Source organism: Saimiri boliviensis, chromosome 18, assembly GCF_048565385.1.
Source record: "Saimiri boliviensis isolate mSaiBol1 chromosome 18, mSaiBol1.pri, whole genome shotgun sequence".
NCBI lineage: Eukaryota > Metazoa > Chordata > Mammalia > Primates > Cebidae > Saimiri > Saimiri boliviensis.
Genome location: NC_133466.1, coordinates 21,622,945 through 21,641,291, shown reverse-complemented (window position 1 = coordinate 21,641,291; position 18,347 = coordinate 21,622,945). Strand labels below are relative to the sequence as shown.

The following is an 18,347-nucleotide window of genomic DNA, read 5'->3' as shown; positions in this document are numbered from 1 at the left end:
ATAATCAATGTGAAGAGTGTCTGTTGAGACCATGCAAAAGCTTTGCTAAGAAGACAATTTCTTTGTCAGTCATGTGGAGACTGATGCTCCATTCTTGTTAGATTTGGACAAAGGTAATGATGAGCCAACCTATGACTGACCAAGCAAGTTGACTTTGGAAACGTAAAATTGGTCACAAAGAAAGGCAGAAACAACCACAAATATAAATCCATAAAGACCTATACCTAGAGTTTTAAGGAGGCTGATAAAATGGAAGAACACTATAAATCAGCTTTTGCAACACACTGGTAGATTCTACAGTTGATAGGTAACAGTGCTTACGTTGTTACATCTTAGTCTGTTAGTAATAATATCAAAGTTCATAACAGGGATGTTAAACATTTATTCAGATAAATGCTCTGGAGGTAAAGATGCACAAATTTATTCTGATTCAAAATAATATTTAACTCTATTCATGAGTTGCCACATTGGTCATACTTCTACATTTATTTTTCCTCAGTTATTACTTTTAATATTTTAATTTTATGCAGACATGTACAGATATTTATGTATATATAGTATATTCTTTATATATACATATATTGAGAAAAGAGCAGCATATTAATCCAGGAAACCAAAATTTATTTGTCTTACTATATTAGAGTGTAAGTATTGACATATAATATTTTTAAAACTGAAAAGCAATGAAACCAGCTAGTTCAGTCATGTTATTTAACCCTCTTGTAATGCAAATTGATGTTAATTTCATATATTATGATTTTGTTATATCATACATCAGTTGTTTAGTAATTAAAATCAGTTTTATTTGATTAATCTTTCAATTAAAAAGTAGTTACTATTGGTATAAGGTTTACAAGTAATTGGTATTAGTGCTTTGTATTGCTAATATTAATAGGTTCTACCAAATTATAATTTAATATTAGGAAGTAAAAGGCCTCTGGAAATAACATGGATATCTTATATTTTAGTGATCTTTTTTAGTATTTTTAAAGCACTTCTTCATTAGTTATCTCTTTTTTGTTGTTGTTAACTCTGACCTGGATAATGAAGTATTCTCATTTTACAAATATGGTTTTAAGAGGTTTAACGATTTGTTTGAAGTTACAGATACTTCTAGTTGTATGACAAATCTGATGCCCTTACAAGGTAACCCACCTAAATAAGAATGACTGAATGTACTTTACCCCTCTATGTTTGAAACAACAGAAAGTACTTCTAAAGTTGGAATGTATATGTATGTAGTAATTATATTACATGAAAATATCAGAAACATGCTATACATATTCCCATACTGAGCCAGAACCTCCTCCAAAGTAATATTGCCACAGTATACTACAATCTCTCAAATTTTTAACTTAGTGTATATATTTGGAAAAATAATTATTTTAACTTAATTCATTTAATGTAATATATGATTAAATATATGAAGTAGAAGGGAAAACTTTAATAACATAGATAAAACATAAAATGCGAAAAATCGATTTTACAAAGATTAATAAATGTTATACCCCCAATTACTCTGCTATCTTTATAAGAAATTGTTGATGATAAAAACAATCAATACATATAGACAAAGGTTGAAAAATTAAAAGGTCATAAAAACAGATGTGAAGGCAACAAGGTAACCAAGACATGCAGTGATGCATTTACTCTCTCTCTTGAGAGTAAATGAATCACATATAAAAATGAAGCATATATATTTTCATTTATATATGTGAATATTTTTATTTCATTTCAAATATATATTTTTCATTATGTGTGTATGTATATATATATATATATAAAATTTCAATTTGAAAAACTTGTGTCCTGAGAGCTTGTTGGCAAGACCTGGAAAGAAAGTGGAGAGAATTCTGGTTTATATTCCCAGATTCATTCCTGTCCCATAACTTGTCAAAATAACTGTTTCCTCATCTCTAACGTTAAGATATATTCATTTATTAATTCCATAATTATTTATTGGCATACTTCTTTGTGACAAATACTAGAATGAGTACATAGGATTTATCTGTGAAAAGTACAGAAATGAGCCCTGTCCCCTGAAATCTTCACAATCTAGTAGGGAAGACAGATATTCAACGTGAGTTAGAATAACTAAGGAATAACTGCAACTAAGAGAGATTTTTCTTAGAAAGTGATTTTCCAAAGGAAACGTGCAGGAATGAACTTTCCAAGGAAAATGTGTTACATGGAAGGGATCCCTGAGACAAGAAAGAGCATGATCTGCTCTAGGAACTGGAAAAGGCATGTCTGGAAGAGAACCTGGAGGAGTGGGACTGAAGATAAGTTCAGAGGGGGAATGCAAACCAGATAATTCAAGGGCTTCTAAAAACATAATTGTAAAACATATTCTAAAAGAAATAAATAATTGAAAGCAGAAAAGTTGTATGAAGAGATAGGTATTATAAACAGATTATTCTTGCTCATATGGGTAAGAGCAACCGATGGAAAATAAAAGAACAAAAAAAAATCCAGACACATTATAAGTTAAGACTAACCCTGCCTTTGCAATAGATGAATTCCAGTGAATAATGATTTTTAGGTTTCTTGCTTGGGCAACTTAGGACATTGCAGATGTCACTTCTGAAGGTGAAGAATTTTGTAGGAGAAGCAAGATTTAAAAGAATGCGGATCAAACATCAGATCTATTTGGTATTTGTGAAATTTGAAGTATTAAATTGTTGGTCAGATATGTGGGTCCAGAAATGAGAAGATAACCATGGCTTGGGAACATACACCATGAGGCTGTCAGTGTTAACAGGTGAATGGTATTTGAAGCGTGAGTGAGGATAAATCAATCTCAGCAATGCCTAAAATCTCTGAAGAGGGGTTGATGTCTGTAGTACTCTTTGATGTTTGCTAGTACCTAGAAGGGTGACTGGCACAGCATTGATTTCCAAAGAATATTTTTTGAATTACTGAAGAATAGAATGGGGTTAAGAACTGAGCCCCAAGAAACTACTCCACTCCCCACCATGAGACTAAGACTTCACAGACTTACTGGAAAACATGAGCATAGTATCTTGGAAATGAAAAGAGAGTCATATTTCAAGAAGGATAGATGTAAAATGTCTAATGTCACTGAAAGGTCAATGGAACTGAACAAGAACAGTTGTGAAGTTTCCCTATCACATGCAGCTTTGCTAAAGTGATTGGGAGAGAAAGTAGGTACAAATGGGCAGAGAATTGTATGTGAGGTTAGGGAGTTTAGACTTCATGTTTATTTAATGCTTTCAGAGAGTATTTCTATGAAGATGAGTAGACAGAGTAAAAGCCAGTGTTCGAAGGTCTTTTATGCTGAAAAATGCTAGGTGAAACAAATCAAATAGTCATGGAGAAATCATACATACAGAAACATAGACAAAGCCATCTGAGAGATAAGAGATGGCATTCATCCCTCCAAACAGCTTTTTATCACCTGATAAAAAGCCAACACAACTTACCAAAAAAAGGAGGCATTGAAATTTTTTTTATTTCTAAAAATATTACAAAATCAGCCATGCACAGTGACTCACACCTGAATCCCAGCACTTTTGGAAGCTGAGGCAAGTGGATCATGAGGTCAGGAGTTTGAGATCAGCCTGGCCAACATAGTGAAACCCCAACTCTTCTAAAAATACAAAATTTAGCTGGGTGTCTTGGTGGGCACCTTTAATCCCAGCTATTCAGGAGGCTGAGACAGGAGAATTGCTTGAACCCTGGAGGCAGAGGTTGCAGTGAGCTGAAATTGCGCCACTGCACTCAAGCCTGGGGAACAGAGCAAGACTATGTCTCGAAATATATGTATATATAAAAATCATGTTTAATTTGCTCTGACTGAATCCACTGATTGCTGACGCCTCATGGAAAGCCGTATCAGAAACGTGCCATATGTTAAGAATTGTTTGATGTAGATCTAGGTTTTGTGAGGCAATTTTAAAGGGTGTGGTCATAGGGAATTTGAAAACCTTTCAAATATTATAGAGTTAAGATGATATATTTGCAATATATGAAACAAAACTTCATACAATTTTATAACATTTCATTTTTCATTTTAAAATAAAATATAAATTCAAACATATTAGAAATAAATTATCTGTAATAAGCAGATCTTAAGTCTTTTCATTTAAGTTAGAGAAGATATAAACTTTAAAGGTTAATGTGGTTTTAATTTACTTTTGTATTTGATGCATTGCAGACTATCCAAATAAATTTTCCGAAATTTTGAATTTAAAAACCATTATTTGTGTGCATTAGGTATATTTTACTTTTGTAAACAATAGGCTAACTCTATAGCATATTTATTTGTTGTACTAAAGCACTATATTTTCTTTTTCCATCAACCTACTCCCCTTACATTCATATAAAATATTTCATTGATAATAATAGTTTTTCTTGTAAGTCTCCTAGTGGATATTACATTTCTTCATAGTTCATAATTATTATTTTTAAAATAATTTTGTAATTACTAATTTTTTCATTTTTAAAATTCTTATTAAAGATCTGCTTATTTTGAAAGATATGTGTTTTGATTTATATAAAAATAGAGTTTCCATAATCAATTATGTTCCTTTTTGGAATATTGATGCAGCATAATTCCACCTTATTTTATTTTTTAAGTAAGAAGAATATTGGGAAACTTTAGCAGATTGATACAAAATGATTATGCAACTATGGATTTCAAGGCTGATAGCATGGCATTTATTGATTTGTTCTATAATTTTAATGACTAAAATACTACTAAATTGCTGGACTGGATCTAATCTAATGTTTAAAAAAATCATTGGAAATAAACTTACTTTGAAAATCATTTTCACCACTTTTTTGGACTGTCACATGTTTGATAACATTTGTATTTAACCAAAAAAGACCATAATATCTTTCAGTAATTTATCTCTTTTTTCCTGAAGACAAGTGTAATATTAACATTGACCATCAATTTAATTTGATGACAATAAATCTGTTCACACATTTTTTATATTCAATGGTAAAATAATTCTACCCTCTGGGAACATGTAATGCATACAAAATGCATACAAAATAGTTGTTTAGATTTAACAAGCTAAAAGAATAAATATCATAAATCACCACAAAAATATATTGCTAAAATATTTTAGTTACTTTCTATGTTCATGGGCTTTTAAATTGTACTTCCAATGAACTCTACAGTAAAATTACTTTGATGACCTCCATTCTAGTTTCAAGCAACACTAATATATCCCTCATCTCTAAATAATTCAACATGAGCAGAAAACAACATTCGAGCACATGGTGAATATGAAAACATTATTTTAGGATTAAATTTATGGTTGTTTTAGAATATAAGTTGAAAAATTCTAACACAATGGTGAAGTGGAAGTCCAGTTATCTGGGAAAACTTCATCTTAACTCTCTGGAATTTTCAGTCTAACATAAATATTGATACTATACCTGCAACAGTATTTCTTTAGTTTAGCATATAATGAAAAAGTAAGTCTAAAAATTATTTTCATAATTTTTGGTTCCTAAAGTTATTTTAAAAGAGGTTCAGTGACATATGTCTAGAGTTTGCGCATGGTCAGTTGGTTAATACTTCTAGCGTCTATGCTTATTGCAAATTTTCGTTATGTGAATAGACATTTTCACTTATATTTGTTGGTAGCTTATTATTAAAATATAACTGCTTTATTAAATATATCCTAAACACTTATAGTAGAAAATATTACCATTAAACATTGTAGGATTTATTGAGCTCCTATTAAAAGTAGCACTGTGAGTTTACCAGTAGCACAGTCAAATGACTAGTGACTTTTCCCTTGTAATTTATATTTTCAATTTATAAAAAAAAGATATTTACATGTGAGGGATCAATGAGAGAGTTAATATCTGAGTAACACAAAATAAATGTCAGTATTGACCTTTGTCTGTTTTTAATATGTGACAAATATAAAGAAACGTTTTATACAAGATTTTAGCCACTCTTGCATTGTATCAAAGTGTCTTTTGTAGATTTGCATTGTTAATGACTGTGTAAATCGTGCATTAATTATTTTCTCTTTTTTTCTTTCCTACTGTCACGTTTTTTTCTTTCTTTATTTTCTCGTTTGTAACTCTACACTTTACTTTCTTAATTATTTCATTCTTATTCTATTTTCAAAAACAATTTTCATCATGCAGATAAATGCTGTGAAGCGAATAAAGGCGAAAATGGAAGCCAGTCATGGCAGCTGAATGCTGCTGGGTTTTCTTTCATTATAGCCATATGTTTGTCTTGCGTGTTTTAATGTCATTGTTATATCATATAATATTTTTTTATGCCCTGAAAATTAAAAAATTAGTAATAACAAGGCTAATCTAAAATTATAATAAAATGTTTCTAAGGTCCAATTAATTATGCATGTATCTTCACCCATGAAAGATTAATCTTTTTCCCCTTCCCCAAATTGTCAACCTTTTAAGTGGATAATTTGTCAGAAAATCAATGAAGGAAATGCAATTGGGATTGTTACTTTCAACTATCAGCTCACTGTATAACATACTTTATTCTAAAGTTTCCATTAATTCCTAAAGTTGACCTTGTTAACTATCATGTCAGTTGTACTTGAAACTTAGGCATTTGCTGCATCCAATTTTTCACTTATTTTGCAAATAATTAAATATCCATGGCCATACTTGTAAAAATCACAATTATATATGTAGAATTGTTGATCACTTCTATTGCTTTTCTATTGTTACTTTTAAGTGTAAGTTTCTAACTTTATGAAAATTTGTAATATTTTAATGTGTTTACCACTTACATAAAACATAAGCATTATATTTTACCAGATGTGTATCCCAATTGTGCTCCTTATTTTCCCTTTGTTGAACTAAAATGTCTTAAGGAATAAATCTGAAACAGTTTCCTATTTAAAATTTGAACACTGATTAATTTTTTTCATTATGTGAAAATATCTCTCTGCAATTTCCCCAGAATAAATAATAAATTAAATTTTAATATGTCTAAGAAGTTGCACACAATTCACAGGATTTAGATTGTGTTTTGAGCTGACCTCAAGTCCTATTGTTCTCACATAAGTAGTTATTTATTACATTTTTCTGGACATCTAAGAGTCAGCATCTTTGCAAGCATTAGAGAGAGAAAAGAAAATATTTTAGATACTCCTTTCAAGAAGTTGAACTAGAGGTGGGAAGAAATTGAGATTGGAACTAGATTCCTAATTTCAAAGGAATTTTGATATGAGGGAGTAGCATGAAGAATGATTTTTGGTTTTTGCAAGTTTTCATTATGTGAATATGCAATTTTCACTTTTGTGATATTTACTTAAGTAGTTTTAAAACAAGTAAAGAGTGTTTGTGTTTTTCACTTGCAACCACATCTTAACAAGTGACTTTTACTACTTACTTGTTTAGGACAATAGAAAACAACCAGATTTGCATATATACATAAAAGGGACCATAACTTACTTGGTAAATCAAATGATTGGATTCTGGACTTTGTGATTTATTCATCAAAAGCAATTATTTTGTTGAACACAAATATTTTTTCTGTCTCTTTTGAAATACCTACAGAATCTTTTCACATGAGGTCTATGGCTAAACCTGCCTTTCATGGTAGATATTCTTTTAACTTACCTTTTCCAAACTCTTAGCTGTTCACTGCTAGCCTTTCTTGTAAGTTACTAACAGACCTGTAGACTTCAGAAGCAACCCATCAACAGATAAAGCGCACTTCTGCTTTCCTCTTTTCTCCCCTGCTGAGATAAAATAATATATCAATTCACACAGTATGAAAATATAATCAATTTATAGGGAAAGTTTTCAAATCACCGTGGCCAATATTCCATTTATTAAATAACTAATTATCATTGCATATTAAATTCCTTGATATTTGAGATGGAAGAATTTATGTTGATTACTGGTTTGTAGAGCGTACAGAAAAAGATTTCAAGTAACACTTTCAGAAACTGTTTTACACATTCATTATAACCTTACTTTATCTTTCCAATAAATTGGAGACATTTCTGTTAGAATCCATGTAGAAATTATCTTGACTTAGGAATGACAAAATATTTTTTGGAGATCATGGAATACTTCTTTAGTAAGTCAATGCAAAGTTTATCTATCTTGAAATTTTACATATCATAACTCAAGGTCACTAAGTGATATAAAGAACATTCAAAGTGAGGTATACATTGAAACAAGACATACCAATTGGCATTTCCAAAAGAACCTGATATAAAAATTATGTTAACAGAGTTATATACATTTAAAGAGTTGTTTGTTAGATTTGTAAACATCTAAGTATGGATCTAATTTTTAGTCCTTAACTTAATATGCAATCTGTCATTTGGCCAAATGTTTACTCTTAGATAACACCTATTTTACAACTCTGAGATATGCATAAATTGTGTTAAAACTATTCTCAGAGATATTAAAATAATAGGCTTTGCGCTTTGCCTTATTTCCATAAGAAATCGAAAAGTACAAAACTAAACAATAAAGCTATTGTAGTCTAACAAATAAAACCTTAGACATTTTAAATCCTAGCATTTTTAAAAGTCTTAATAATATGTGTTGCTGAGTTATCTTTTTTATTATCTGAACTTTACTATTGATATTATATGCAGCCATAAAAATCTGACACCTTACTTTTTTATTTTAAAAATGATTTTGTTATTTTTTTGGTCTTACTAGTATTGCATCTGTCTGCACCTCTAAGTAAATGTGATTACTGGTAACCAAGACATAAAAATTTAAACTTATATTTAAGTATCTTCCTAGCATCATCCAATGATTTTTTTTTCATACAATGCAGTTTTACATAAAATTTTATCTTTGAAGATGTATAAATTTGAACTTTTGTGTTAAGGTGAGTGTAAGATTATTTATTATGTATAATCAGAAATATATGTCTAATGGTGTGTATATTGTATCGCTCAATGTAAAAACATTTCAAAAGTTTGTTTTGACCATGTGATACCAATTATGAAGATAAATTGATTTATTATGCATGATTGCCATTACCTGAATGTGGAATATCAGGATTTTTAAAATACAGATCTGCATATCTCCTTCTTTCTCCTCCCAATCTCTCTTAGTCTATCTTCTTTCCTCCATTTTACAATCAATGTTGCTGGCTTCTCTACCCCAATCAAAACTATGATTACTAATCAGTTCACTATAAGGCCCGCAAGTACCATGTTTCAGATATGCTAACAGAGTATGCCTAGGAGGTAGCAGTAAATTATTTCCTGTAATAATGTATTCTTACATGGAAAAATCTTAGCTAAGTTGCCATTTTTGATCATTTCTTTCCTAATACTATAGGTCATTAGTAATAAGTTTCATTTTATAAACTCTATACTTGTATTATTTGCAGAAGCATTATGCATGCAAATGCACATATATACCTTCATTACTGGTGTAAATGAACAAGATTGAAATTAAAATATGTAAACCTTTTAAATATGCATGTATATTAAAGGGATTAGATTGATGTTTAATATATATGCAATTTTACTTATAGCAAATACATAAAAAGACAATTTTATTGCAAAAAACTGACTTTTTAAAATTCTAGTTCCTTTTAAATTAATAAAGTTACAAGTATGCATATATTACATATATTACAATAATATACAATTTGAGCCAATTGGAAAACCACTATAATTTAATTCTAATATATTTTCTGTAAGAACACTCATTAAATTAAAGCTAAAACCAGAAAAATTCCAAAGTAGCTTTTTTTTTTTTTTTTTTTTTTTTTTTGAGACGGAGTTTCACTCTTGTTACCCAGGCTGGAGTGCAATGGCACGATCTCAGCTCACCACAACCTCCGCCTCCTGGGTTCAGGCAATTCTCCTGCCTAAGCCTCCTGAGTAGCTGGGATTACAGGCACGCGCCACCATGCCCAGCTAATGTTTTGTATTTTTAGTAGAGACGGGGATTCACAATGTTGACCAGGATGGTCTCGATCTCTTGACCTCGTGATCCACCCGCCTCGGCCTCCCAAAGTGCTGGGATTACAGGCTTGAGCCACCGTGCCCAGCCCAAAGTAGTTTTAACCATCTACAATTAAATTTATGATTAGTCACTCACATTAAATGAAATACATGATACAAGAAATAATTAAACCATGTACTTTTGAATCTGAGAGGTATTCTTAGACATAAAAAATAATTTTAAATATGAATATGGTATACTTACACTGATAGAGGAAATAAAACCTTAAAATTACAAATTATTTTAGTAAATCAAGATGGATATTGATATTATCAATACAATTATAAAGTATATTTGAATTTAGCTTTCAAGAATAGTAGCCAGTATTATGCATGATAGTATTTTGAGTTTATAGGAACTAATTAAGAAATATCCCTAGTCATATACAATTTTCTTTAAATGTTTAAATTTGATACTAATGTGATATGAGCAACATTAAGAACTTGAAATGATCAATTCTGTTACTTTAAACTAAATGTTATCACATATTTTTGTCCCTTTTATATTATGATTTTACTTAGTGAATAAAGATAAACTATAATAATGATTGTACCTAAATAAGTAAATTCATGTGTTTTATGATGGTTCATCTCTGTAAGAGATAATGTAATATCCTTTAAATGATATTTTAATAAATCCTATTTAATTACATTTCACTTTTTTATTTTAATTTTTATTTATTTATTTTATTGAGACAGAGTCTTGCTCTATCCCCCAAGCTGGAGTTCTGTGGAATGATCTCAGCTCACTGGTACCTCTGCCTCCCATATTCAATCAATTCTCATGCCTCAGCCTGCCTAGTAGCTGGATTACTGGTTTTACAGGTGTGCAGCCACAATGCCTGGCTAATTTTTGTATTTTTAGTAAAGATGAGGTTTCACCATGTTGCCAAGGCTGGTCTCAAAGTTTGTTTTTTTTTTTTTTTTCTGAGACGGAGTTTCGCTCTTGTTACCCAGGCTGGAGTGCAATGGCGCAATCTCGGCTCACCACAACCTCCGCCTCCAGGGTTCAAGCAATTCTCCTGCCTCAGCCTCCCAAGTAGTTGGGACTACAGACACACGACACCATGCCCAGCTAAATTTTACATTTTTCGTAGAGACGGGGTTTCACAATGTTGACCAGGATGGTCTCGATCTCTTGACCTTGTGATCCACCCGCCTCGGCCTCCCAAAGTGCTGGGATTACAGGCATGAGCCGCTGTACCAAGCCTCGTGTTTTCACTTTTTAAAATGTATTTTCTTTCACCTTTTCTTACTTTCTAATTCTGTCTTTTTAATTTTCTTCCTCTTTCTCTGTCTCTTCCTCCTTTCTCTTCATTTCACTCTTTTGTTCTCTCCCTCTCCCACTCTCTCTCTCTCTTTCTCTCTTATGCTTCCTTTCTAAATTTTGGCCATGAATAAATAGAATATATATTTTCTATTATGTTTCCGGTCATTGTTTGTAAATTTAAAAATCCTAACATTAGTGGTATAGAAATATGTCATAAAAGCTTCAGCAAATCTAATTAATATATTGGATAGACAGCTAAAATCTACATATTTCAAATTAATGAATATACAAATATTCTACAAATTGTCTTTAAAATGATTAAAATTTGTGTTGAAATTGGTGACAAAACATTTCCAGATCAATGTCAAATTGTATTGTTTAATTATTAATACTCAATCATTAAACATAATATTCAGAATATATTTCCACAGTAAATTTGGGGACTTAGCGAAATAAAAAAAATTAACACTTATTAACTTGTTCTCTTACCAATTACCATTTTAATTGGAGTATTATCCTAACGTTAATATGGTTTGTCTTTTAAATACAAAGTTGTAGTATTCCTTCTAAGTGTTATATTTAAAAACTTGGCCAAGATTATATAGGTATATAAGCATAATTTCAATTTTATCTACGGAAAATATTCACTCAATTTAAATCTAATTTTATTTCTTGAAAATTAGACAAAGATGATAGTTTAATATCCATGCATTGTTTTCCAAAACCTTTAGTTTTATTTTCTAAAATTAAGGTCTCAACAAAGATCTCTTGTAATAATTCAACATCTTTCCTGGCTATTAACTGATTTCCAAGCCTAAACTGTCAATAAATGTTGCAAGTAGCCTGGAATAGTCCATAACATTTATATTAGCTAATATTCTATAAAACAGAAAAAAAAATCCACGAAATGTAAAAAATCAGTATGTTTAAAAATTCTGTTAGTATATCTGAGACGGTCTTAAGTGCATTTCATGTCCTTTGTTGGTGGACTATTATTTGATCTACTTTTTAGGAATACTTGATTCAAGTAAAATTAAAGTTTAAGTGTGGACTAATCTAATATTGGTTGTATTCAATTCAGATGTATTGAAAGTTTTAAAACTATGTATGAGTAAGTTAAGTTTAGTTATTCTTTAACATTTTTTTGTTAGTAAAAATAGTTACACTGTAAATAATGCATAATAATGAGACATAACTCAATTTTAGAAAATATATTGACTTTCTTTTTATTCTTTGTATGTACTCAATAGGGGCTATAATATAACTCTAGATAATCTTATTTTTTCCTAAAAAGTAAGCGTTTAAAACTACTGTTTTACATACTGTACACAATTCGTAAACGTCTTTCAAGAATATTTTTCTCTCACATTTTCATTGATGTTATGTATAACGCTTCTGTTTTTAAAGTATTTCTGATCATTTTAATTACATTTGTTTTCATCATAGCTTATTTTCTTGAAAAAAAGTGTATTATAAGTGTATCGTCCTCAGTATCATCTTATTTGAAACCCTCAACATAATACCCAGCACTGTGTGTAACCCTATGCATGTGTTTCATAGTATATTAAATGTCATTTTATTTTCTGTACCTTTGTGTCTCCATTGTTGTAATAAAGAAAACTGAGGAAAAGCTTTGTTATATGTGTTTTCTTTATTACTGGTACAACCTTTGTTGTCCTTGTTGAGTGTTGTCATATCTAACTTGATCAAATTTAATACAAACATTTATTTACTTAGGAACAGGTAATAAACTTTTACTCATTAAGTTATTCAATTTTTGGGCAACCCATACATCATCAGCAGATTCATAATAATTGTTATGTTGTAGAAATAATTTTGTAACAGTATCAAATAGTACTTTCACTGTAAACTTGTTCTAGTGTCTTCATAAAAACATCAGTCTCTAATGGGAGGCCAAAATAATCATATATTTCAATAAAATACATGAGCATGGTGAATAATTTTGGTAATGTAAAGATTGTTAAGTAGTCTCCATTGTTAGCAAAAGTTGATAAAGCACATGTAAACAATTAAAGTGATTTTTTTTTCTCCATTTCCTTGGCTCATCCACTACGGACATTTATTTTGTTTTGGGCACCAAAAGAGTAGTTTCAGAAAATGATTACCATCTTGTGCTTATGTACTGCAAAGATATGAGACAAAAATAATAAGAGTTGAAATTTTGGAATAACAATATAAGTAATATAAAAATTATTTAATTAGCTTTTATAGTGTAAAATAACCCTTGGCGTAGATATAAACAGAAAACTCATAATGCCAAAATTCAAAAGAGAAAATGTTTATTTTTAGGATTTGGATTGTTTTGGAGCATACTTAATTTCTCTTATTCCGTGACATTCCAGTCCAAAATGTATACTTTAATAAAACATTTAAATTTAAATGCTTGTGTATATTCCAAAATGAAAATTTTAATACAACATTTATAAGTTATATACATTGTAATATTTATACTTCTTTTAAATGATACAATGGTTATAGTAGTTTGGAGCATTACACAAGAACATTTAAGCTGGTTTTTTTTTAATTATTGTTTTCATTCTTATTTTTTCCTGAAGCCCCATTTGAGATCATATCAAATGGAGAGTATCCTAGAATTCTTAGGAATTTCTATGATTACTGTCATAGTAAATATATATGACTTTATTAATTTTTTACTGTCCCACAATTTTGGGCCATTGTGAAGAAAATAAGGAGACTTGAGAAAATATGAAGCTATTGTAACCAATCTCTATTATTTTATTATAGCAACAAACTGAGGATCAGAAAAACCATATAGTCATTGATATAGTCAAGCAACTTTGACTCTCAGTTTTCTTACTATCTTTGTTATGTTACACTAAATCCAAGTTGGTATAAGTAAATATTTGGTCCATAAGTTATATGGTCATATGTCTCAGACCTAGTTCCTTGGCCGTTTTTTTGATTGGCCTGTGGGGAACAACAACCAAGTCCCAGTGTTTCAGAGGAAAGGCCATGTATACACCAACCACAGTTTCTTCCATTAATCACAGTATTTCTATTAGTCAGTTTTATCTTTCTCATTCAAACTTTTTATATAGGTGCTTCCCCATGACCAAGGTAAATAAGCACATGCTAAGTTTATCGTTTAAAATGAATATCAAGTTAAACTATAATCACTCTCTTGTTTTTTAAACTTATTTTGAAAACACCTTACTAAATTAACTTGTATGCATTGTTGGTAGACATAGGTAATTTTCTACTAATATAGGATGATATTTTTATTTACTGTCTACTAAAAGTAAGAGAGACGTTTTCATCTCAATATGCATCCTTTTCATTTTAAGGATTTAAAATAAATAGTTTCAACACTCATAATTTGCATAGCAGCGATGTGTTTCTTCCTCTACTGATTTCTTATTTAAAATTACAGAGAGAAACAAAATGTTAAAAATGAGAATTCAAGATAGAGGACTTTATTTTTTCTGTTTAAATGTGGTTAAATTAAAAATAAATTCTCTTCAAATTGGCATTTCTGTTTTCAAGAATCCACGAAAAGACACCTAAATTTTCCTATTTTTTGTAGTATATAATTTTACAAAAGCTGAATTGGATATACTTGTTATATGTAATACAAAATACAAACTACCTATGGCTCTTGAAAAACATTCTGCTTCTTAGTTCATGCTCGTAGAAAACATTAAAATTTGTATGGAATTTTCATATAGTAGCCTGTGACTCATGGTTCTGTCAGATGGCTCAGTCATGAAAGAAAGTTTAAGTGAACAGGGGAAAGTATTTTTCTAAAGCCAGACATGGTATGGTTCACTGCTGAGTTCCATCACATAAAAGCAGGAGGCTAGGGATAGCAAGGGGTGGGAGGACTGGGGAGGGATAACATTGGGAGAAATACCTAAGGTAGATGACAGGGGGGATGGGTGCAGCAAACCACTAAGGTACGTGTATACCTATGTAACAAACCTGCGCTTTCTGCACATGTACCCCAGAACTTAAAGTATTAAAAAAAAAATTAAAGCACCTATATGTGTTACTCCTCACTTAATATGTGGAGATATTTTAGGTGTTCAAGGACATAAAAGTAAAAGTTGCTTTTATAGACATCCTCAATCTAGGCATAATAGCCATTTCAATGCTTTTAATAGAGATATAACCATTGCATCTTTTCCCTTTTAAAAAGACTTTAGTTGTTTGAACACTTTTAGATTTACACCAAGATTGAATGGAAACTAATGAGGGCTCCCATATACTGTCTATGCCAGTCAAGCACAGCCTTCCTGATTATCAATATCTAATTCACAAGCAGTACCTTTGTTACTGTTGATGAACCCACAATGGCACATGGTAATCACCCAAAGTTCATAGTTTACATTAGGGTGCATACTTGGTGGTGTATGTTGTATGGATTTGAACAAATTAATAATGACATGTATCCACCATTTTGGTACTGTACAATGTAATTTCACTGTCCTAAAAATCCTCTGTATTTCACCTACTCTTTCCTCCCTTCTTCACCTATTCCTGGTAATAACTGACCTTTCTACTATTTCCATGGGTTTACCATTTCCAAAATGTCACTCGTTTGCAATTTTACATTATGTAGCTTTTGCAAATTGACTTCTTTTAATTAGTAATATGCATTTAAGGTGTCTACATGTCCTTTTAGAGTTTGATAGCTGATAGCATAAAATGCACTAATTCAGATGCATTGTATAATAATAGACATTTATAAGTGGCCCTGCATGTTTAAACTATGTAGTTTTAATAATATAGAATTGATATTTTCTGTATAACTCTAAGCAGAAATTGAAATATCTGAGATACAATGCAGTATTTCAAATTGAAAAACTTTTAAAATCCTAAGATATTTTCATAGAGTCCAAGAAAAATAATAACATATATCTTCTATGTATTTGCTCACATTTTTCGTTTATTCTGTCATGTTTAGAAAACTTAGAATTTTTATAAATAGGAATTTTATATTGAAATTATGTCATTTGCAGCAACATAGATAGAGCTGGAGGCCATAATCCTAAGCCAGTTAATTCAGGAACAGAAAAGAAAATATCGCATATTTTCACTTATAAGTGGGAGCTAAGCATTGAGTACACATGGATATAAATATGGAAAAAAACAGGCACTGTGGACTACTAGAGGATGGGGGTGTGAGTTAAAAAAAATTACCAATCAGTCAGGTTATCAAGGAGCATATGACTATCAAGGTGATACGCTCTCTAAACCTCAGCATTATGCACATTCACATGTAAGAAATCTGTATATGTATCCCCTGAATAAAAAATAAAAGGTGATTGCAAAATTTTTTTCTCATTCTGTTGGTTGCCAGTTCACCCTAATGATTGTTTCTTCTACTGTGCAGAAACTCTTAAATTTAATTAGATCCCATTTGTGTATTTGGCTTTTGTTGCCATTGCTTTTGGTGTTTTAGTCATGAAGTCCTTGCCTATGCCTATGTCCTGAGTGGTTCTGCCTAGGTTTTCTTCTAGGATTTTCATGGTGTTAGATTTTATGTTTAAATCTTTAATCCATCTGGAGTTAATTTTAGTGTAGGGTGTAAGGAAGAGGTCCAGTTTCAGCTTTCTACAGATGGCTAGGCATTTTTCCCAACACCATTTATTAAACAGGGAATCCCATTGCTTGTTTTTGTCAGGTTTGTTGGCGATCAGATGGTTGTAGATGTGTGAGTTTCTTCTGAGGCCTCTGTTCTGTTCCATTGGTCTATATCTGTTTTGGTACCAGTACCATGCTGTTTTGGTTACAGTATCCTTGTAGTATAGTTTGAAATCAGGTAGCGTGATGCCTCCAGCTTTGTTCTTTTTGCTTAGGATTGGCTTGGCTATGCATGCTCTCTTTTGGTTTCATCTGAAATTTAAAGTGTTTTTGTTGTTGTTGTTGTTTTGTTTTCCAGTACTGTGAAGAAGATCAATGGTAGCTTGATGGGGACAGTGTTGTGCACAGAAGGAAACATCACACACTGGGGTCTGCTGGGGTGGGACTAAAGGAGAGACAGCGGGGTTTGCTGAGGTTGGGAAGGGATAACATGGGGAGAAATAACAGATATAAGCGACAGGGGGAATTGGAGGCAGCAAACCACCTTGCTAGGTAAGTACCTATGCAGCAATCCTGCATGATCTATACATGTACCCCAGAACCTAAAGTACAATAAAAAAATAAATAAATAAAATAAAAATTGAAATTCTGAAAGGTAGACCAGTTTACAATGATAAATGCCATTCAGATAATCTACTTGTTAGCAGTTCCCCCATTTTCAACCAAATATTCTCAGATAGCTCCTTTTTCTTGCCCTGAATCAGATATTAAGAAAAATCAAAAGTATACATTTTTACTGTTCCTAATTCCTGATAAACTTCCTAGAATTTTGAGGTGATTTTTTTCTTAAGTGAAGTAGAATTATTATAAAGATTTAAAAAATAATAATAATAGTTAACATTTGTAGAGCAATTAAAGTGGGCACCATTCTGAGTTCTTTCCATTTTAACTCATTTCATCTTCCCAGTTACTCTTTGGGGTTTTTATTTTTATTTTACAGATGAGGAAACTGTAACTGACATTATTAAAGTAGCGTTCACAAGTTACACATCTAGAAAAGGCTGGAATTTGGATTTAAAACTAGACCATATGCTCACTCTGCTAAATTTGAATCTCTAAGAGAACAATCTTTTTTTAATATATTTTAAGTTCTGGGGTACATGTGCAGAACGTGCAGATTTGTTACCTACGGAAAATTTTGGATTGCTGTTGAGTTTATTTACAAAACAATTATTTATACGTGTAACAGAACGTTTTGACAAAACATTCAATGGTTAGAGAATGGAGACTCAGTCTTGAAGAATAAGTGATGGAAAATGCACACATCTATCCCCTGAAGAATTAATGTTCTGTGAAAAAAAATGTTGGTAGTAAGTAATAAAATATCTACATCAAGACTGTTGACAAAGTATACATAAAATGGTACATCAAAAAGACCTTATTAAAAGGTACCAAAAACAGCCTGAGTATATAAAACATATATAAATAAACATTAGCCATTTTTTAATATTTAACTAATGTTGAAAATTATTGGTTAAATTTACTCGTCATTT

At 30.8% G+C, this 18,347-nt stretch overlaps 1 protein-coding gene across 6 annotated transcripts in view; it reads left to right on the top strand.

Moving 5' to 3' along the window:
• NCAM2 (neural cell adhesion molecule 2) overlaps positions 1-18,347 on the top strand; it is a 504,760-nt gene that overhangs the window by 446,037 nt on the left and 40,376 nt on the right. Inside the window, exon 17 of one of the 6 annotated variants that reach the window (XM_010344888.3) lies at positions 6,136-13,540. The exons of the other annotated variants lie outside the window; for them this stretch is intronic. Within the exon in view, the coding sequence (XP_010343190.1) occupies positions 6,136-6,242 (107 nt within the window). The 3' untranslated portion in view covers positions 6,243-13,540. Of the gene's footprint in view, positions 1-6,135; positions 13,541-18,347 lie in introns of those variants that run through there. 6 annotated transcript variants of the gene reach the window in all.